This window comes from Haliotis cracherodii, unplaced genomic scaffold, assembly GCF_022045235.1.
Source record: "Haliotis cracherodii isolate W230 unplaced genomic scaffold, xgHalCrac1.p SCAF_2, whole genome shotgun sequence".
Taxonomy (NCBI): domain Eukaryota; kingdom Metazoa; phylum Mollusca; class Gastropoda; order Lepetellida; family Haliotidae; genus Haliotis; species Haliotis cracherodii.
In genome coordinates, this window is record NW_027266275.1 from 31097293 (window position 1) to 31120308 (window position 23016).

Sequence of the window (23016 nt, forward strand, 5' to 3'; positions counted from 1 at the left end):
AATACAATTACAGCGATAACTGTATATAAAACTAGCTGCTAATCTGATAAATGTGTGATGTTGAAAGAAATGCGAAGTTTTTAAGAACAACGTATACATAGATCTATCTATATAATATTTGCCTAAGATCTTTAGATAATGTATATGTTTTCAAGCTATCTCGTTCACAATGAAAAAGACTTCACGAGCAGCCACATAAAACTTCTTTGTCACGTAACACACAATCACGTGTCAAATCCCGCACCTTCACACATTCATAAGCGAGGCAATGTTACATGGAATCGTCCATAGAAGCAGTGACGGATTTATTAATTTTCTGGCGGTAAGACTAATTGGGTTCAGCACGAGAGTGGTCTCCCTTCGTCAACAAGCTCAGACTTTGATCATGTTCTCCCCGCGACTGTCCTGTCTCCTGTTAAACTGGTTTCTCGCTTTAACTGTCTTACAAGCTTTTACCAATTTTGTTTTCGCATTTTTGTTGACTGGAGTTGCATTTCTACTCATTCAAGTATACAGGATCCCCGCTATTCCCAGCGAGAGCCTGCGGTCGCGATTCCAGCAGACGACGGGTTCAGGGAAGACGAAAGACAAACAGAACATTATACTTCACCGAGCTGGAGTATATGATTCACCCGAAAATACCCTCGAAGGAGTGAAATTGGTAAGTACTTCATGGTTTATCTGAAGTCATATCAAGAACATTGGACGTTCCACACTTGAAAAAGCAGGCAACAAAGCAGTTTAGCGGGCACAGCACCGGGCTCTGCCATCCACTCAATTACCGCGCTATAGTGCTACCGCTGTCTCGTTATACTGTTACCGTGCCTCACGCTCCGGTGACTCTCGCTACACGGTCCAACACCCGTTTTTGGTCTTAGTGAAACTTACACGTCTTTACGATCAAACACCCGTTTTCGGTCTTAGGGAAACTTACACGTCTTTACGATCCAACACCCGTTTTCGGTCTTAGGGAACGTTACACGTCTTTACAATCCAACGCCCCTTTTTGTCATTATAGAAACTTATACGTTTTTACGATCCAACACCCCTTTTCGGTCTTAGGGAAACTTACACGTCTTTACGATTCAACACCCTTTTTCGGTCTTAGGGAATCTTACACGTTTCACATGTTTAGCATGTGACATTTGATATATTTGGCACTGATGACATGTGATAGCGCTCATGGTCGAATGGTAGAGCGTGAGCCTATGAAAGCGCGTTTGAGCCCCCACAGCCCTAATTGGATCTGAAAAAGTGCGCCCGGTAAAGTGCACTACACCAAAAAGTAGCCAGTCCCCAACTTGTCCAAACGTCAAAACGTCTTACTGCATGTAAACACATTTTCCAAACAAAAGTTGAATGACAACAGTCTTCCACCAAATTATCAAAAGATTATTGCGGACCTTGTCATCCGAGGTCGGACGCTTTGTCCACATGTCACTAAAGAGGTGAATCCTCTCAGCAAGATAACAATTTTGAGGTAAGGGATGAAGCCATGCCCTGCTTCACATGACCAACCATGAATGAAAATAATTACTAAAAAATTGAATTGCACTCTGTGAAATTATTGGAGGTGAATCTTCACAGAGCAACAACCTTCATACAATGAGTTGACCTAAATTACATGTATATGCAGACCCTTATTGTGATAGTGTATGGCGGTATGTTATATAGGAAGGTAAATATACTAAATGAGACTTAAGCACATTTGTGTATGAAAAGCGGGGTGGGGGGTATCCCTGACAGGACAGTATGCATGCACAGCATAATTGTGACCCTCTGCCGTGGCAAATCAGATGGGTACAGCTATGGGAACTTTGTACTCCCTCCCACAGAAACAGCAGGCAGGAAGATTTGGACTGCCGCTGTAGAAGCAGCAGCCAAGAACCCAGTGTTATTTGATATGAATGTGATGTCCTGCCGGCACCATGCCCACCGCACCCAGTTTATTGGATGTACAGTGATATTGAGAATCCCATTTGTACAACATACCGCATTTGTTACATGATATATTGCTCCCCCTTGCCCCCTACCCTGTAGACTATGCTATTGTAGGGAAGGGGAGGGTGGGAAAATTACTAGCGTTTATAAATATGATGAAAGAATGCTGAGAGTGATATCCAAAGTGAGCCCGTTGCTCTAGTAGAAGCTGTCATACAGCTGGAATATTGCTGAGTGTGGTGGTAAGCAACAAGCAATCTCAACTTTTACTTATTTTTCAACGGATTTAGCTAGCCTCCATTAGACTCAATAATAGGGGATGACCCTTGGACTCGATAGTAGAGGTATGACCCTTGAACTCGATAGTAGAGGTATGACCCTTGGACTTGATAGTAGGGGATGACCCTTGGACTCGATAGCTGTCATACAGCTGGAATATTGCTGAGTGTGGTGGTAAACAACAAGCAATCTCAACTTTTACTTATTTTTCAACGGATTAAGCTAGCCTCCATTAGACTCAATAGTAGGGGATGACTTTAGACTCAATAGTAGGGGATGAACCTTGAACTCGATAGTAGAGGTATGACCCTTGGACTCGATAGTAGAGGTATGACCCTTGCACTCGATAGTAGAGGTATGACCCTTGGACTCGATAGTAGAGGTATGACCCTTGGACTTGATAGTAGAGGTATGACCCTTGGACTTGATAGTAGGGGATGACCCCTGGACTCGATAGTAGAGGTATGACCCTTGGACTCGATAGTAGAGGTATGACCCTTGGACTCAATAGTAGGGGATGACCCTTGGACTTGATAGTAGGGAATGACCCTTGGACTCGATAGTAGGGGATGACCCTTGGACTGGTAGTGCAGGTGGTATGCTAGAACAGTGCTTACCTCTGTGTTAAACAACACTCACTCATGCTTCTCTATTAGACTGTTATGTATTTTAAACAACCATGTGTTAAAAGTGGAGCTTCAAATTGAAGTATTGTCTTGCTGCTCACATGCTCAGGTAACTGTTTAGGTTGTATGAGAGATCCCAAGTCCTATACATGGTATACACAGAGATGGGAACTCCTCACACATGGATGAACCATGGAATTGACATATTTTTTTTAAATTAGTAAGCATGAATTATGCAATGCCATATTTGTTTCACAGAGTTTGAAATTCGTGCATTAGAGTTCCAAGGACATAGGTAATATAAGTTTCCAGGTGCCTAAATAGAAATAATATTTTTCAGCAAAAATATCTTGTGACATTGGTTATTATCATGACATTATGAAACCAGTGCTCATGTGTTTTGGAACATTTACACTGGATGAAGATATAGAAAATTATCGACACTATTAACAAAACTTTAAATGATCAGTATGATTCACAAAATAAACCTGGGGATTCAGAAGTTGGAAATGAAATCTCAATGAAACGAAGGGAGCCGACTTTCTAAATAACAAGTAATTATTATCAACTCATAGTGAAATGACATTCAGCAAGTTTGAAGATGGACCTTTTTAACAAAGTAGAAAAACTTCCGCCACCCTTATCAACAAAATGGATACATATTGCCTACACATTTACACTGTACTTTCCCACCATCAATACTATCTAAAAAAGGACACTAAAAAACAATAAAAACAATAAAAAACATAATAAAATTCACACAAGCTAATAATGATAGCATCCTGGTATGTGACGATCATGTGACAGGATACAATTATTCCTCTTTTTTTTTCTTTACTTTGTGACTGCAGTCTTCCTGATACGATTAAATTCCTGGGCACACCTGAACATCTTAATGTTTGCCCTGAGCATGTCTGAGCACACTTCATATACCTTTACAGGGTTCGAAATTCCTTGTATTAGAGTGATTAGATAAATCATAACACTAACAGCATGCAAGAGATAGGTTCCTGGCACCTGAAAGGACACTTAGAAATCAAAAATATCCTTGACGATGTTTCCTGAAGTCAGTAATAAATGTACTCTTACACATGCAAACTGAACAGTTACAAAATAAAAACGATTGTGATTTAGCTCATGTTGGTGAAATAATATTAATCAATAATTCAATATTGAAGATAAATTGAAACTACTCTTGTTGCACTCTTAATTTAAGTTCCAAAGGTCACTTGTTCTGGACATCTTAACGAGTGCCCCATGACACATTTGAAAACAAAAACATTTCTATCCCTGCCATATTTCTGTGTGCACCCAAGACAACTATCTTAATACATCATATGACCTGACCCACATTATTCAACATGTGCCAGAGAAAGTGATCTGTCATATCGCTGCCCTGAACATGTGTGATGTGACAAGGATCTAGCTATGAATTCTTAGGTGTATGTATGCAGCCTCAAATCTACAGCAACTATCAGGGAAAAATACCCAAATTGGACTGAAAAATATCCCACCTAAATTATCATGATTGTCGCCCAGTGATATCAGGGGTGTGTGGGGGTGGAGGGTCATGAAAACATTATGCAGTTCTGTTTGTTTTCAAATTGTAAACTTAACAACTTTTAGCATTTTGGGGGTCATTTATTGTGTGTGTGTGGGTGGGTGGGGGGCTGGGGTAGGTTCAGTCCAGTGTAAAGGAAAAATGTTAATGTAGCAAGTGTTAGCAAAATACAGTGCTTAAATGTTCCCTATAAAAGTCCAGTTTCCACCCTTGCCGAACTAGACTGAAATTTCCAGGCTCAAATGTAGTGCCACCAGTGGCTATTACGAGTTAGGCCCCTCCTATTGACCAATCAGATTCTATCACTCATATCACTTACATTTGCTTCAAACAAAGTGGCGGCACCCAGTCAAGGCAATCTGATCGATAATCAAGCTCTATATTGTAATAAAACGGGTCTTACCCTGCAAAGTGCATCAGATCACTTGAGCACCTTGATTATAAACATGAAATGATTTGCAAAATATCTGTCAACTCCTAGTTGGCGGTACAGATGCTTTGCAAATCCTTCAGTCGACCAAGATCTGCACATTGAAATCCATGTTGTTTACGAACTGGATGTCTAGTTCATTATGCGATTTTGATTGGACTATGCTTAGACTCGTTAGTCCAGCCAAATGTAACTCTGGAATTACAGTAACTGGTAACTGGACTTTATTGTCAGTTAACTCCCTTGCCTGTATGATAAACAAATAGGGACTCAAGTGCTATATGTGTATGGCATCTTTTATATTCTTTATACACAAAGTCCAAGGCTATACATCTTGTAGCTTCATCATTCACGTTGACCATTGTGTAGAACATGTGTAAAGACTAAGTCAATGTATCTTGCGTGACTACAATTCATGAAGATAAACAAATGAGTTATGTATATTTAGCATGTTTAGTGATCCTAGTGCTACAAGTATCACAAGCAGGCAGTGTAGTTTAGCCCTAAGATGGCTTGTGAATCAGGGCCAAGGACATTCAGCAAGGGTACCATTTGATGAGGATCACCTCCATCATCCAAGTGCTGGAGCATGTCGAGGGAGACACACGATGTGACAGCATGTAGAGATCTGTGTGCTGTACATGCTGCACTAAACTTATGCTGAACTAGAAGTAACGTAAAACTTACAAAGTTGCATATGGACAGGTGGATCCAGAGATGGGGTGCAGGGGGTGCAAACGCCCCTGTTCAGACACTGTCAACCTGTGTCAGGTTCCCAGCCCATCTTCTAAGTCATATAGGTGATTATTTCCAAAATATGTTAGAAGATATTTTTTAATTTCGTAATGATATTCACAAAATCATGAACAGGTCCTGATGCCATTTGTCTTTAGCATGTCCAGCAATATCATTAATATGTATTGTTCACATTGTGATGTCGTTTTCGAATTCTGGATCCAATGTCTCCGCATATTAAGGATGGGTATTGGATGTTTAACATGTATCGCAATATTTTACAATGCATAAGGCCATATTGCGATACGTATCACGATATATTGTATAATTCAAAACTCGAAGGAATTTGAACATCAATGCATGAATTTTTCATAAATGGAACAAAACAAGATGCTGGAACAGCATTATGTTAAATCATTCAATAAATACTCAGGGAGGCATGCTCCAGGATAGTGATGACTTGGTATTACAAAATTGCCAGAGAAGAACTCCAGAATGCGAACCTGCATTTTGGAATTACGGAAACATTTCAAAGGGACATGTATTCGGCAAGTGTGTAACATTATTCACATGATAAAATCACCAATATACCAAGCATTAAAACATGATATTGTGATACATATGATGGAGAAAATGAACCTCAATTTACCTATATACCGGTAACACCGCGTACTCTTACTGCGTATGTAACGTTGCTACTTTCTACAGAACTAATAAAGCACAAAAAACTTACTTGACTTGGTTCTGTAACCACGGAAATACTGCAATTACATCATGATAAAGCCGTCATCAATCCTGGCTGCTGAAGGAGGTTTCTCACTACACACCTATTCCCAATACTCTTGCATACAACTTTCATCTCTGGTATTGATCACATAAACAAGCAGACAGACCAGTCAAGGATGCAATTGAGGAGATAGCCTGCATATTGTCATTTTACATGATGCTTGATTGAATTGAGAACCTGTGCCCATTCTTTCATTACCTGAAATGTAAATCTCTCCTTTGTTTCCATGGTTACAGGCTCATGAGTGCGGTGTTGGTGGCGTGGAGGTTGACCTTGAGTTCACTGCTGATGGGGTCGGTGTTCTGTTCCATGACAGCACCCTGGACAGAACCACCGATGGAAGTGGGCCAATCTGTCACCTGAGTTATGAGGAAGTCAGGAAGTTGGATGCAGCTGCAAAACATGCCTGCAGGTGAGTGATGGTGTGTGGTGATTATTGCACTTATATACAGGGATGTGAAATCTCTGCGCAAATGCGAAAAATCACGTTTTTTAAAACAGTAGTCCTCGGAAAAAATCATTTCCTCGGAAAAATATAATCAAAGAGTTTTAAAAAATTCCCCAAAAATGATTATCATGTTCCCAGCCAATGGTCGTGGATTGTTCTGTTTTCGATCAGAGCTTTCAGCATCATAGATTCCTTTACTATTATTCATGACACATACGTTTTCTATCACAAATTCTTGCACTATGACATGGGGTGTGGTGTCACACAGATATTGTAAATACTCATAAAATATAATGATGTGCATGTACGTGTGTGTATGGCTGCTAGTACTAGTCCGGACTGATGCTGATTTATAGCCTACTGAGATACCATGCCGCAGTTTAACATAAATACCCACTCAGACACAGTATGACTCCGATCCGACCAGTCCTTGTTTTAGCCTCTGAATGTCGAGCCCCAGGCAAGGTACAATCTTTTAACGTCTTTTGGTATGACGCGACCGGGGCTCAAACCCCTGACCTTCCGCTCTCCAGGCAGACGCTGTACCACTAGACCACAGAAGCGATACCGAGGGAGTGAGTAGTGGGTGGGTGGTTGGGCGGGTAAGTGTTTGAGTGATAAGAAGTGATGTTAAGTGATAGTGTGTTACTGGATGGATGAGAGTAATGGAGTGAGTGATGAAGGGAAGGAGCAGCTGGATCTGGACTTGGACAAGATGAACCAGTATTTGATGAGCAGCAATCCTAGCCCTTTGGCACCTATTTTAGATGACTGGAAGTGAAATTCAAGTAAGAAAGGAAAATTTTATGAACATGGTCTCGGCAATAGTGTCTCCAAGATTTGATCACAAAATGCTGGTTCAATTTTAAACATGGCATGTTGAAAATGCTCTCTTTGCTATTGACAAAATATGTGCAAACCATACACTTATTGCATTTCAAACATAAAACAGAGGTCATTGATTGCCCAGTCACCTAAGAGATGCCATTTACTGTGCAGAGTTACATCCCTTGGGCATGCCAGAAACCCATGATCGTGGGTTCAAATCCCTTTTCGCCTCGATTATGTTTCTAGGTTTGTCAGCACCATACCCGTGCTCGTGCGTTTCACCAAGGTGGTAAACGTCTGAGACCTGCATCACTTGGGCTTTCCTCCCACATTAATCTGACATGCAGTGATATTACTGGAATACTGTTCAAAGCAGCTTTAAACCCAACCTCATTCTTACTGAACCATGTAGAATTGCATAATATGGGATACTGATTTCTGCATTCTATGCTGGTCGATTGAGGCACCAATTGGGATTGGGTCGTCAGGTTATAAGATTGTCTGGTCCAGATTGTGTTGGAAGATTGCTGAGTGTGGCCTTAAACAACAAACAAACGTAGATCTGGAAACCCATATTTTCTACATTTTCTCAGAAAAACTATTATGGTTAATATATAGAATAACCTTCTAAAAACATAATCATGTGAAAAAAAATTCATTCCAGAAAAAAACTGAAAAAAGTTTGAACCCAGGATTAAATACATTTTCACTGGACAGGATAGACAATATTTTAGATGCAATGCCAATTTAAAGACCTCTCTGATACATTGATGTGACTGCATCAAAGGCCGACACGAGCCAGCGTGCACGTATTGTTTTAGCTGAAGTACTCTACTCAGCGTTAATAAGCAGTGCTATTTGGTGTGTGATTGGATTAATGTAAGGTTTGATGAGGGTGAGGATTCTCCTGTAAACCTGACAGAGGACATTTTGTTAAGATATAAATCCACTGATGCTTAAGAGGAGGGAGTGTCGCATTCATATTGAGTCGCATTTTTGGCTGGGGGCCAGCGGTCGCATTCTTTTGGAGACGCATTAATTTCACGTTTGACAGTATGTATGAATGTACAAAAAATGTCTAATGTTCATTTTGACTTCAATCAGTTTTATGAAATAGACATTGCTTCTGACAATTACTGATTACTTTGGTATTATTAATGTCAATAAACATTATACTGTTACAATTTTTGAAATTGCAAGTGTTATAAAGTATTATAATACTTAGATGCACTGAAATATGAACATTTGAAACCTCTGTCTGTCTTTACTTAAATTTTGGGGAATTGAATACCAAAACAAGCTCTATTTATTGCCTAAATATGTTGCTACTTTTGAACTTAAAGATAAAAGACGACTCTGAGGTTTGGGTTGAATATGTAAAACCGTGAACGAGGGAACAGCCCGCTGGCTGTATGCCCGAGGGCTTTTCATGAGCTCAAAGGTTTTACTTTTTTAACTAAAACTAAGGAGGAGTGTTTTATCCACCTTATGAACCGTCTAAATAAAAGAAATACCAGAAAAAATGAGAAAATATCAAGATGGTGAAACAATACAGTGTGTCAGGGTATGAAAAGAATTCGATCAAATCGTGCGAGAGAAACACCATGTGCAGCATGGACCTACTGGAGTCATGACATGTAAAATTGAACATCTTTTCATCATCTGCCGTGGTGGCTCAGTGGGAAAATAGTGGATTATAAACCAAGGTTGTCGGGGACATAATGCAATATAGGGTAATACGGTGATAGGTTTGTGAGGAATCATATGTTCATGAAGGATGTGTTTGTTGTGGTTTGCAGATCGAAAACAGGTCCAATGCAGATTCCGTGTCTGGAAGAGTGCATCCAGGAGTGTCTGAAGCTGGATCTCACACTGTACATCGACTGTAAAAGCCAGCCAGAGAAGGTACGTGAATATAATAGCTATGACCATCGAATATCCACTCCCAATAATAATTTTTAATGCGGCAAATTCCATTCACAAAGTGAATGTTTATAACACTAAATGCTTCTTCAGAGCTCCAGATAAGCTTTTGGTGTTGTGGGTATTTTACCCATGCATTTAAAAATCATTGGGTATCAGTAATTCTATCTGGGTATTCAAATTTCTATTACCCACTAGTTTTTACACATGTGGGTATTTAAGTTAAATATTTCAAAACACTATTCATCTAGGCCCTGCAAACTGGTTTCGTGTGGGTTCGAGAGCTTTATAGGACTAAGAAATACCACGATACTTCCACAAGAAAGTGTGATGGCAAATGATCATGATGTAACTGTCATCATGGAGTTTGGCAAGGTTGGCGGAATGCCCGTTTATAATTTCAAAATAAGTTGCTGATTTGCTAATCGAATACGCAGGGTTACTTCACAATATTTTGATGATACGCACAAGTTTTATTTTTGTAGCGTATCTGTAATGTTCGTTGCGTATTTGATATGCTTGGATTTTATTTTACTGCGTATTTCTGCATTTCACGCAGCTTATCTGGAGCTCTGCTTCTCACTACCCCACACTGTGGATAAGTGTGAACTCAGCTCCCTTGGGGGTATACAATCAAGCTGCTGTGTAAGATGCGAGAAGGTATACAGACATATTTCCATCCTATCAGGTACCAACTTACTACTTCCCGAACAGAGGCAAATGTTGAACAATGTCTCTTGCCTAAGGACACACCAGATGTAACCATGTAACATGTGTTTTAGTATTGGGCAGGACTGACACCCCAGAACCTCTGGAGCCAATATGCCAAACATGTTACCCATCCACCTACCAATGTTTGTAAATTGATATGATTTGTGGCCTGTGTCAAGTACAAAGAACCATGTGCCACGTGATCACTGATTTGCCTGATTTTTTAGAAATTTATATGTATTTTCACCAGTCGCAAAAATGATCTGTGACAGAGTTTCCAATTTACCTGAGTGGTAGTTCACAAGGAAATGTCACATACCTGAGTAAATAATTAACGAACGACTTATTCAGTAGGGCGGTTACGATTCACTTGTGTATTCGGTGAATCGAACCGTAACCATTCATGAATTGTATTTATTATTCTTGGCCACTAGAATCAAATATTTATGAATATGCTATCATGTATATTAAAATACCCTGTACCTAAAAAAAACTCCATAACAACATATTATATGCATAGATTTCTTTCAATGACAACACTCTAATAATATTTAATTTCACAGTATTGTTGGCACTGGTCATTGTCGCATTTGAGCAGATACTAGTACCTTGATAAGTGCAGTATATAAATGTATAATTTATTAATAATTAACAAACCATGTCAAATATTTTATGATGTTATTGTTTCACTGAATATATTAAATAATACATAAACTGCTGACTTGTTATTGTATTCGTAAATTAATATTGGTATTCGTTACCCTATATCTGTGATATGAATCGTATTCGCCTCACAGTGTATTCGTTGCAGCCCTAGTATTCAGTATATTTTGCTCCCACGGACGGATCCAGTCTATTGGGTAATTTTAAACCAATGAGTAGACATTTTTTAAGTAATTCTGCTTAAAATGCTGTTTCAGGTAACTTCTAATTTCCTTTGTCATGTGCTGCCGCCAATATGTTAGATGTTGCATTTTGGATCAATGCTCATGATATTAATCACTGGATTGTCTGGTCCAGACTCAGTTATTTACAGACCGCCATCATATAGCTGAAATATTGCTGAGTGCGGCGTTAATTAAACAACAAACCAACCAACCAACTGTAAATCGGGGAAAGTTTTGCAAGCAGGAAAGTGATAAGGATAAGGAAGAGAAAATAAGGTGTCAATTTCTTTGTTATGAGGAACGCAACATTTAGGAGTAGATGCTTACTCCTTCATCAGGTGATGAAGCATATACTCCAAAACGTTGTGTTCCTCATAATAAAGAAGTTGACATCCATATATTCTCTTCTTTATGTGTATCACTTCTAAATGCCTTTCAAAGACCTTTTTATGGATGTCGATAAAATGTGAAAGCTCTTAAAGTATTTACCCTAATTTTAATAATGATGACTCCCTGAATAGAATCTGACCTTAGCAATGTCAGACAAGTCCATTTTATGAACAGGCAGGTTAAGTTTGGTATTACGAGCATATTCTCACAATCCTCTCATACAATGATCTGTAACTATTCTCCTAATACTGATTGTCATATCTTTCCCACTACATCTATGGAGAACAATTCACTAGACACTTCCCTCTGAAAAATAACGTTGTCCAATTTACGACATCATCAAGTTGACGCATATTTGAATCTCTATATTTGACGTCTTTATAGAACAATGATTTAATTGTTCTTTGAGATTTATTGCGTAGCTGTCTTATATATATAGACCAATCATAAGCAAAAAAAAGTAAGGAGTCATATATCTTTTATTCACTTTCACATATTGTCAAACCAGCCCTTAATGGATTAAATGAATAATCCCTTATATTCTGTTTACTTATTTGCACATCGTTCTACAGTGTTAATGAATAGTCTAATCTTGAAAGTTCTCAAACCTGACACATCTCGTCAAGTTTCTTAGATAACGCTGAGTAGTCGAGACATGATGGCCTTATTACATTACTGTCAGATAAACATGCTCCTTCAACCTTCCTTGTTCGTTACAGCAACACATGCATCTACAGTTGAAAGAACAATGAGTGACCTTTTCATCATGACACTTCCTACTCATACAAGATAACATAACGTATTCGGCGTAATAAGCGCCCCGCTCTAATAAGCGCCCACGGCGCCATTTTCTAAGATATTGCCTAGTGAACAATCCCAATTAGCTCCCCTTCCGATTGGTCAATTTACACAAGACTTATTTATTCGCGTATAATACGCACTCGTGTGTCTTTCAACTGTATTTTACACCAAAATAACTTTCTAATAAGAGCCCCCTATTTCTAATCTTGAGTGCGCCCCGGGCGCTTATTACGTCGAATACGGTTTGCTAAAGAAGCTTTGATGTGGGGTAATCTAATCAATAGGGTGTCGCAGATTTACATCAAAACTGTGGTGCATGTGTCACTTGCAATAAGCGAGATGTAGAACTTTTGTTCATTATTATTCACTGCAGTAGAGTTTATGTAGGTCGTCCCTGCTGATCAGTAAAGTATAGTTATTCTGCTACCTAAGCTGAAAACGCTGCAGGGGGAATTATGCAGAGCTATTATACTATTGGGTTTATGAAGTATTTTCATGAAGATTTGTATTCAAGCAACTCAAAACTAATTGGGTTATAGTGATGTATTTTGCATATTTTACGCAAATATGCAGCTTACTGGGTGATCATTATGCATGTTAAGCTGACATGCTGGTATTACTGACATGCTGCTACTACTGACATGCTGGTATTACTGATATACTGGTATTACTGACATGCTGGTATTACTGACATGCTGCTACTACTGACATGCTGGAATTACTGACGTGCTGCTACTACTGACATGCTGGTATTACTGATATACTGGTATTACTGACATGCTGCTACTACTGACATGCTGGTATTACTGATATACTGGTATTACTGAAATGCTGCTACTACTTACATGCTGGTATTACTGATATACTGGTATTACTGCCATACTGGTATAACTGACACACTGGTATTACTGACTTGCTGCTACTACTGACATGCTGGTATTACTAATATACTGCTATTACTGACATGCTGCTACTACTGACATGCTGGTATTACTGACATGCTGGTATTACTGACAGACTGGTATTACTAACAGACTGGTATTATTGACAGACTGGTATTACTGACATGCTGGTATGACTGACATGCTGGTATTACTGACTTGATGGTATTACTGACATGCTGGTATTACTGACAGACTGATATTACTGACAGACTGATATTACTGACATACATGCTGGTATTACTAAAATACTCTTTTTCCTTTTTTGTGTGTTTAACACCGCACTCAGCAATATTCTAGCTACATGATGGTGGTCTGTAAATAATCAAGTCTGAACCAGACAATCCAGTGATTGGGGGTCATGAACGTCAATCTATGCAGTTGGGATCAATGACATGCATCAACAAAGTCAGCGAACCTGACCTACCGATCCCATTAGTCACCTCTTACGACAAGCATAGTTGCTTCTTACGGCAAGCATGGGTTGCTGAAGACTGGCACTGGTATTACTGACATTTGGCTTATTGATATTACTGACACACTGGTCAAAGTACCATTCGATCCAACTCATTACTATGTTTTCTGAACCCTATGTTTAATAGCTCATCTATTGTTGCAGACAGCGGAGCTACTAGTAACACTATTCAAGAAGTATCCAGCATTGTACAACAAGGCTATTGTGTGCTCCTTCTATCCTCAAGTCATCTACAGTGTGAGTTCCACTCTTGTCTAAACTACTACTGAGGCTAGAGTTTTAATTTCTGTGTTTACAGATATTTTTAATGGTTGTTTGTTGTTTAATGCCGCACTCAGCAATATTCCAGCTGTAAGTCAGCGATCTGTAAATAATCAAGTCTGGACAAGACAGTCCTGTGGTTGACATCATGAGCATCAATTCATGCAATTGGGGTTCAATGACATGCATCAACTAAGTCAGCAAGCCTGACCTCCCAATCCCTTTAGTCGCCTCTTATGACAAGCCCAGTCGCCTTTTATGGCAAGCATGGGTTGCTGAAGACCTGTTCTACCCCAGATCTTCAGAAATGTTCAGTGAGAATTCTGGTCCGAAAGTTGAAACAAAATTCAGAAAAAAAAAATTCTCAAAATGTTATAGGTTATGTTTCTGTGAGTGCAGTGTTGTTGACAGTTTAGTGAATTGTATACACTATATTTTTTTGGTGAACAGACACAGACAGATAAGTTATAAAGTCTCACCGTTTGTGCAATGTATCAGGAAACAAATATAACTGTCAATTATACAATGACATGAGATCTGAAAACTACACACACGCCATTACAAAAGGAAATTATGAAAGACTTGATTCACACACAAAAATATACTGGGATACAAGGAGTAGGAAAAATACCCTAAAATCTATTAAACATAAATCACAATAGCATATGTATAAAGCCTAAAACTGGTAATTGGTATAAGATCCATCTGCATTTTCTTAAAATTTCAAAACAGGTCTTGGCACACATAGGCGGCAAAAGATATTCTGTAAGAATAAAGCGCCAAAAGATAATCTTTAAGAAGCACTGAACATTTATCTTGATTTGACAGCAGAGTAAAATCGGTACAATTTGACTGGGCTCCTTGTAAAAGTTTGTATTGTAAATCGTCCAAAAAATAATGTGTACGGGACAGCTAATGATTTTGGTGTCAGCATATAAGAACAGAAATAAAAACAAAATGGATGAATATGCATCAGATTGCTAATGACAAGCTAATGATGAACTTTCATTAAGTTAATGACAAAATGACGTCCTTGTGACATTAGTCCAAATGGATTTAGTGACACATTAGTTATTTGAAAATTAAGGACAGGTTTTTCTGATGCCAGACTTGATTGTTTATTGTGTACGTTTTGGCCTGCAGGTGAGGCGGAAGGACCCGAGTATTGTGACCGGCTTGACCCATCGCAGGAAGGTCCTGTCCACTGTGTCCGAGGGAGTCCTGAGGAACAAGGAGTTGTGGAAGAAGATTGTCTCCCCTGTCCTGGACGTCCTCCTGGAGTGGTCACTGTACTCCTGGGTGTGGTATCTGTGTGGAAACAGCTACTTCCTCATGCAAAAAGACAACCTCTCACGGTCAGCCCCAGTCAGCAGATATTGTATTCAAGTCTTGTGTCTGGCATTGATAAAGTGGAAGCCTGTTTACCCTGACCCCCTGACTTAGGAACCCTGTCAAACAGAATTCTAACTCTGATGACATAATACTTGCAAATGCTAATAAGGCGAAAACCCAGACAAACCAATCATAAGAGTTAACTCTAAACAGCACGATGTCATGCTGGCCAAGTGGCTGTAGTAGTGTTGTGAAGGCTGTAGTGGGGCTGTGAAGGCTGTAGTAGTGTTGTGAAGGCTGTAGTGGGGCTGTGAAGGCTGTAGTGTTGCTGTTGTGGGGCTGTGAAGGCTGTTGTGGGGCTGTGAAGGCTGTAGTGGGGCTGTGAAGGCTGTAGTGTTGCTGTGAAGGCTGTTGTGGGGCTGTGAATGCTGTTGTGGGGCTGTGAAGGCTGTAGTGTTGCTGTTGTGGGGCTGTGAAGGCTGTTGTGGGGCTGTGAAGGCTGTAGTGTCGCTGTTAAGGCTGTAGTGTTGCTGTGAAGGCTGTTGTGGGGCTGTTAAGGCTGTTGTGGGGCTGTGAAGGCTGTAGTGTTGCTGTGAAGGCTGTTGTGGGGCTGTGAAGGCTGTTGTGGGGCTGTGAAGGCTGTAGTGTTGCTGTGAAGGCTGTTGTGGGGCTGTGAAGGCTGTTGTGGGGCTGTGAAGGCTGTAGTGGGGCTGTGAAGACTGTAGTGTTGCTGTTAAGGCTGTTGTGGGGCTGTGAAGGCTGTAGTGGGGCTGTGAAGGCTGTAGTGTTGCTGTGAAGGCTGTTGTGGGGCTGTGAAGGCTGTTGTGGGGCTGTGAAGGCTGTTGTGGGGCTGTGAAGGCTGTAGTGGGGCTGTGAAGGCTGTAGTGTTGCTGTTAAGGCTGTAGTGTTGCTGTGAAGGCTGTTGTGGGGCTGTGAAGGCTGTTGTGGGGCTGTGAAGGCTGTAGTGTTGCTGTGAAGGCTGTTGTGGGGCTGTGAAGGCTGTTGTGGAGCTGTGAAGGCTGTAGTGTTGCTGTGAAGGCTGTTGTGGGGCTGTGAAGGCTGTAGTGGGGCTGTGAAGGCTGTAGTGGGGCTGTGAAGACTGTAGTGTTGCTGTTAAGGCTGTTGTGGGGCTGTGAAGGCTGTTGTGGGGCTGTGAAGACTGTAGTGTGGCTGTGAAGGCTGTAGTGTGACTGAAGGCTGAAGGGGGGCTGTGAAGATTGTAGTGGGGATGTGAAGATTGTAGTAGGGTTGTGAAGGCTGTAGTGGGGCTGTGAAGATTGTAGTTGGACTTTCAAGGCTGTAGTGGGGATGTGAAGATTGTAGTAGGGTTGTCAAGATTGTAGTGGGGATGTGAAGATTGTAGTGGGGTTGTGAAGGCTGTAGTGGGGTTGTGAAGATTGTAGTGGGGATGTGAAGATTGTAGTGGGACTTTGAAGGCTGAAGTGGGGTTGTGAAGGCTGTAGTGGGGTTGTGAAGATTGTAGTGGGGATGTGAAGATGGTAGTGGGGTTGTGAAGGCTGTAGTGTTGCTGTTAAGGCTGTAGTGTTGCTGTGAAGGCTGTTGTGGGGCTGTGAAGGCTGTTGTGGGGCTGTGAAGGCTGTAGTGTTGCTGTGAAGGCTGTTGTGGGGCTGTGAAGGCTGTTGTGGGGCTGTGAAGGCTGTAGTGGGGCTGTGAAGGCTGTAGTGGGGCTGTGAAGACTGTAGTGTTGCTGTTAAGGCTGTTGTGGGGCTGTGAAGGCTGTTGTGGGGCTGTGAAGACTGTAGTGTGGCTGTGAAGGCTGTAGTGTGACTGAAGGCTGAAGGGGGGCTGTGAAGATTGTAGTGGGGATGTGAAGATTGTAGTGGGGTTGTGAAGGCTGTAGTGGGGCTGTGAAGATTGTAGTTGGACTTTCAAGGCTGTAGTGGGGATGTGAAGATTGTAGTAGGGTTGTCAAGATTGTAGTGGGGATGTGAAGATTGTAGTGGGGTTGTGAAGGCTGTAGTGGGGTTGTGAAGATTGTAGTGGGGATGTGAAGATTGTAGTGGGACTTTGAAGGCTGAAGTGGGGTTGTGAAGGCTGTAGTGGGGTTGTGAAGATTGTAGTGGGGCTGTGAAGGCTGTAGTGGGGCTGTGAAGGCTGTAGTGTTGCTGTTAAGGCTGTAGTGTTGCTGTGAAGGCTGTTGTGGGGCTGTGAAGGCTGTTGTGGGGCTGTGAAGGCTGTAGTGTTGCTGTGAAGGCTGTTGTGGGGCTGTGAAGGCTGTTGTGGGGCTGTGAAGGCTGTAGTGTTGCCGTGAAGGCTGTTGTGGGGCTGTGAAGGCTGTAGTGGGGCTGTGAAGGCTGTAGTGGGGCTGTGAAGACTGTAGTGTTGCTGTTAAGGCTGTTGTGGGGCTGTGAAGGCTGTTGTGGGGCTGTGAAGACTGTAGTGTGGCTGTGAAGGCTGTAGTGTGACTGAAGGCTGAAGGGGGGCTGTGAAGATTGTAGTGGGGATGTGAAGATTGTAGTGGGGTTGTGAAGGCTGTAGTGGGGCTGTGAAGATTGTAGTTGGACTTTCAAGGCTGTAGTGGGGATGTGAAGATTGTAGTAGGGTTGTCAAGATTGTAGTGGGGATGTGAAGATTGTAGTGGGGTTGTGAAGGCTGTAGTGGGGTTGTGAAGATTGTAGTGGGGATGTGAAGATTGTAGTGGGACTTTGAAGGCTGAAGTGGGGTTGTGAAGGCTGTAGTGGGGTTGTGAAGATTGTAGTGGGGATGTGAAGATGGTAGTGGGGTTGTGAAGGCTGTAGTGTTGCTGTTAAGGCTGTAGTGTTGCTGTGAAGGCTGTTGTGGGGCTGTGAAGGCTGTTGTGGGGCTGTGAAGGCTGTAGTGTTGCTGTGAAGGCTGTTGTGGGGCTGTGAAGGCTGTTGTGGGGCTGTGAAGGCTGTAGTGGGGCTGTGAAGGCTGTAGTGGGGCTGTGAAGACTGTAGTGTTGCTGTTAAGGCTGTTGTGGGGCTGTGAAGGCTGTTGTGGGGCTGTGAAGACTGTAGTGTGGCTGTGAAGGCTGTAGTGTGACTGAAGGCTGAAGGGGGGCTGTGAAGATTGTAGTGGGGATGTGAAGATTGTAGTGGGGTTGTGAAGGCTGTAGTGGGGCTGTGAAGATTGTAGTTGGACTTTCAAGGCTGTAGTGGGGATGTGAAGATTGTAGTAGGGTTGTCAAGATTGTAGTGGGGATGTGAAGATTGTAGTGGGGTTGTGAAGGCTGTAGTGGGGTTGTGAAGATTGTAGTGGGGATGTGAAGATTGTAGTGGGACTTTGAAGGCTGAAGTGGGGTTGTGAAGGCTGTAGTGGGGTTGTGAAGATTGTAGTGGGGATGTGAAGATGGTAGTGGGGTTGTGAAGGCTGTAGTGGGGTTGTGAAGATTGTAGTGGGGATGTGAAGATTGTAGTGGGGTTGTGAAGATTGTAGTGGGGTTGTGAAGGCTGTAGTGGGGTTGTGATGGCTGTAGTGGGGTTGTGAAGGCTGTAGTGGGACTTTGAAGGCTGTAGTGGGGTTGTGAAGGCTGTAGTGGGGTTGTGAAGGCGGTAATGGGACTTTGAAGGCTGAAAGGACTGAATGTTGTTGTAAATTCTGTGAGTTGTAAATATTTTCATGGGAGTACACTCCACTGCATCATTAGCAGCGTAAATCAAACTTCACTGTTTGAAAAATAAACATGAACCAAATATAAATAATGATATGTACTTTCTATATTTTGCTGAGTATGTGAATATGACGTGTGTTATATGTATGGTATGAACATGATATTATGTTTATTTTATGCATGATACGACAACAAGAACATTGTTTTTCTTCAGGCATAATCTCAACTTCTGGACCAGCCTAGGAATTCAAGTGATCCCCTGGACCGTCAACGACCCGAGGGAGAAGGAACTCTTCACCCAATCTTTCAACTGTCCCATCATCACTGATGGCATGGAGACGGAATAGATCACCATCACACACTGACACTAGTGTTGGAGACCTAACTACATGGAATGGCTGTGTATTTAGAGTTAACTCCCTTGTACATGCCTTAAACCACTGACAAACTCAATGTTAGAACCTTTGTCAGTACTTCACAGGTTTTGTGTCCTGTTCAAAAGAAGTTAAGGACCAACCAATTCTTTCATATTACTATAGTTAATCTATCATGGCATGACAAATGAACTATAGTAATATGAAAGAATATCCTTATCTTCTTTAGAGTGGTATAAAGCTACATTCCTCTTTCACCTATGAATACGTAAAGTTGATTGGCAATGTCAGTGATAGAAACTGACTGTTTTAATTCACCAGTCCTTATAATGATAACTCACAGCAAAACCCTAAATAATGGCAAATTTCTACTAGTCCTTATGATACCGGAACTATTGGTCAGTTTAAAAAGGACTATAGGACTAATGCCAATTTATAGCACTGGGTAAGTTGCTATTTTTGACCAACTTATCAAAACAAGGCCTGGTTTCAGCAAGAGGGAAACAGTGTGTCTTCCGACCAATGACAGGTCAGGTTACTTCATACAAACAATATATTCCATGCAACATGCAGACACATTGCTTCCATATCTGACAATTTAGGTGTACGCCAAGTTGCTGGATGGAGTGCGGACCATTTTGCTTCTGTCACGTACAGATTCAAAATAGACGCTAAATCACAAAGCGATCGTATGAAGCCGAGTCATGGGTGATAGAGGAACATCGTTTATACAAAACCCATGAATTATTGATGTTGGGATACAATACACGATAAAGAGTGTTCTGTATCGATACAAGTTCACAAAGATCTGAACAGCAGATGGTTTTAAACTGGTACTGAGTAACATTTGGACGTCGTCATGCCGGTTTTAAGTACTTTTACGTCTGATCATGTATGGATGTTGTCTTAAGATCAGGAACATTTAATTGATTTTTGTCTGTTATATCACAATATCACGATTTTACCCTACCTCATAGATGATATGTTATATATCCTAATATGTCTTTGAACATGTCTCCCTATTACTGCATTAATAAACAGTCAGGTTTGGAAATTATTTTTTTCCTTTTCACTAGTCCATGATAATGATCTGCTAAAGGGTTGCTATGTACCGAACAGTAAAAATGATATTCTTCAAAGAAAAATCTCTAGTACCTGAATCTTACTACTTTTGATACATGCAGACTTCCAGGTATGCATTGTTTTTTAGTTTACAAATGTAATCTTTTTAACACCAATGAATAAGACATATATGGCATTGTTATGTTTTTGTTCTTTTAAACATATTTTATGATGTTTGTAATCATTTTAATAATATTATAATATCACAAATTGATGACCACTATTTTTATTATATTTTTTATCGATTTAGCTCAAACTGATTTCAAGAGACCAATATGCCTTCTACAATGACATTGATGTGATAGATCTATTCTTACGTGTATGTTTGTCCGATGCGCACTGAAAATGCTAGGCATGCTGAAACCAGAATAAGCCATGCCATGTTAAAGTATTTCAGATAGATAGATATATACATCAATCTCATTAAAATCAGACCTTAGTAATCACTACCGCTACACAAAGATCTGAAGACATCCCATTAGGGGTCACATGAGAACGACCTTCGCATATGACCAATCAGAGCATCGCTTACCAGATGATGAAAGTGACAGTCGGAATGTGATTTCTAATCATGCAACCTCAAGAACTTTAACATGGCGTATTCCAAACGATAGTTAGGGTTTAACGACTGAATCCTTACAAGCTATACCATCTATTAGCCATTCCAGAATGTTTCTTTGTTCAGGTTTCAAATTTGTAATAGAGAATTTGTCAAAATATGTTAAAAAGCGTAGTCGCCAATTTGAAATTAGTACCATGAAGCACGAGAATGCTGCCTTCTGATTGGTCATTGCATTGGTCGGTCAAAGTTCGCGCAAGGGGTGGTGGGGTAGCCTTGTGGTTAAAGTTTTTGCTCGTCATGCCGAAGGTCTGGGTTCGATTCCCCCTCATAGTCGCAATATGTTAACGCCATTTCTGGTATTCCCTGCTGTGATATTGCTGGAATACTGCTGAACACGTCATAAAGCCATACCCACACTCCTTTAAACAAGAAATTGCATAGCATTGGGGATAGCTGATTAGCTATTTCAGATTATCTATTATGAGTGGATTGATAATGTTAATCCTGAGCTTTCATTGGCAAGGAGCCGTATTAATCTTGTTATTCCAGATTTTGAGTCAGTTATTCTGTATGTTTCTACCTGTCATAAATGGTGATGGTTATTGTTGTCATGGGTACAGGCTCATCACATGATGTGGAATGCATGACCACTGGTCCTCAAGGAACAGCATCAGCAGCCAGAGACTTGTTCTAGTGGCTTGTGTTTGTCTACAAGTCACTGCATGGTCTGGCTCCAGTGAACCTACAAGAACGTACAAAGGTTTACAGGCCTATAGTTTGTTTTTATGGCTGTTTCTCTTGCTCAGTCAGCACAGAGTTGTTTACATAAGTGCCCATGGTCTAATTGCTTGAACAGCAGACATTCATAGAAACAACTACCAGATCATGCATTTTCTGTCATTTGTACATAATTCCAGAAAACTTCAACTAATTTTGATGTGTTTTGTCAATGCAAATTTTTTTTCACTTTATAGCTCTTCTTTTGTCATGGCCTGATTGTCCAACATCCGGTATGAGTCATTCATTATAAACACGATCTCCTCAGAAAACACTTGACCAATGAAGCTAAAACTTTACATACTTGTTCCCACCAGTGATGACACCTACATTTTTTCAAGAGGTGCAAACCTAATTTTCATATGGAAAAAACTCTTTATAACCCTTACATCACTATTTCTGATCAAATGTAATACAATTTGGTATACTTGTTAGTAGTGATGCTCAACATGTTAGTTTTTCACATTAGTTTAAAGTTTGACTTTTTTGTAACCTTTGCACTTTGACTTTGCTCCTAAATTGTCTGAAAATGCATTTACTTGAACTATTAACATCTTCTCCAATGAAGCTGAAACATCACACCTTGTTTCCTACAATGATGACTACTGAATCTGTGCAAGAGGTTTAAATCAGATTTTCAAACTGGCCATGACAGAAATCATATTGAAAAATCTAGATATCGCCATCTCTCAGCCAATTGTTGTTGTTTTTTACAATGGAACTTTTATTTGAACTTTGAAATTTGGCCACTACTTCACCATTTCTGTTTAGGATTGTAATGAAATTTGGTATGTGTGTAGTTAGTAGTAAGACGCAATATAATAAAAATTATATATGTTCTTTTTTTTATTTTGTTTTGACCATGATCTTAAATTCTCTCAAAGGCATGTTAGGTCTGTAAACATATTCTACTCTGAAATTGACAGAGGAAGCTGAACTTTAGTTCAAATCATTAGAATTTAGAGTTAGATTTTGGTCCTTAGTAATTATGCTGAAGATAATTGAATGTCAATGCTGATAGCAATTTTTTATTATTGTCTGTTTTTGTTGACATTTTAAACTGTCTACACTATTTTCTGGCACTGTTCTGGTAAAAAAATTAAAATAATAACAGTGAAGAAAATATCTTTAATCGGACATGAAATATAACAAAACTGGTATTTTGTAGTATGGTCACTGATATTATTCAATAGTAACCAACTTTTGTTGAGTGATTGTGTGTTTGAATGGACG

General features: G+C 40.4%; 1 protein-coding gene across 1 annotated transcript; it reads left to right on the top strand.

Annotated features, from left to right (window-relative positions):
• The first annotated feature begins 385 nt into the window (after window positions 1–385).
• Window positions 386–22590, top strand: LOC139468993 (glycerophosphodiester phosphodiesterase 1-like). The gene is made up of 6 exons (XM_071251130.1): window positions 386–661; window positions 6596–6771; window positions 9435–9540; window positions 13908–14000; window positions 15168–15379; window positions 19163–22590. The coding sequence occupies exons 1-6, from the start codon at window positions 386–388 to the stop codon at window positions 19293–19295; spliced, it is 996 nt and encodes a 331-aa protein (XP_071107231.1). The 3' UTR covers window positions 19296–22590.
• Window positions 22591–23016: the final 426 nt, after the last annotated feature.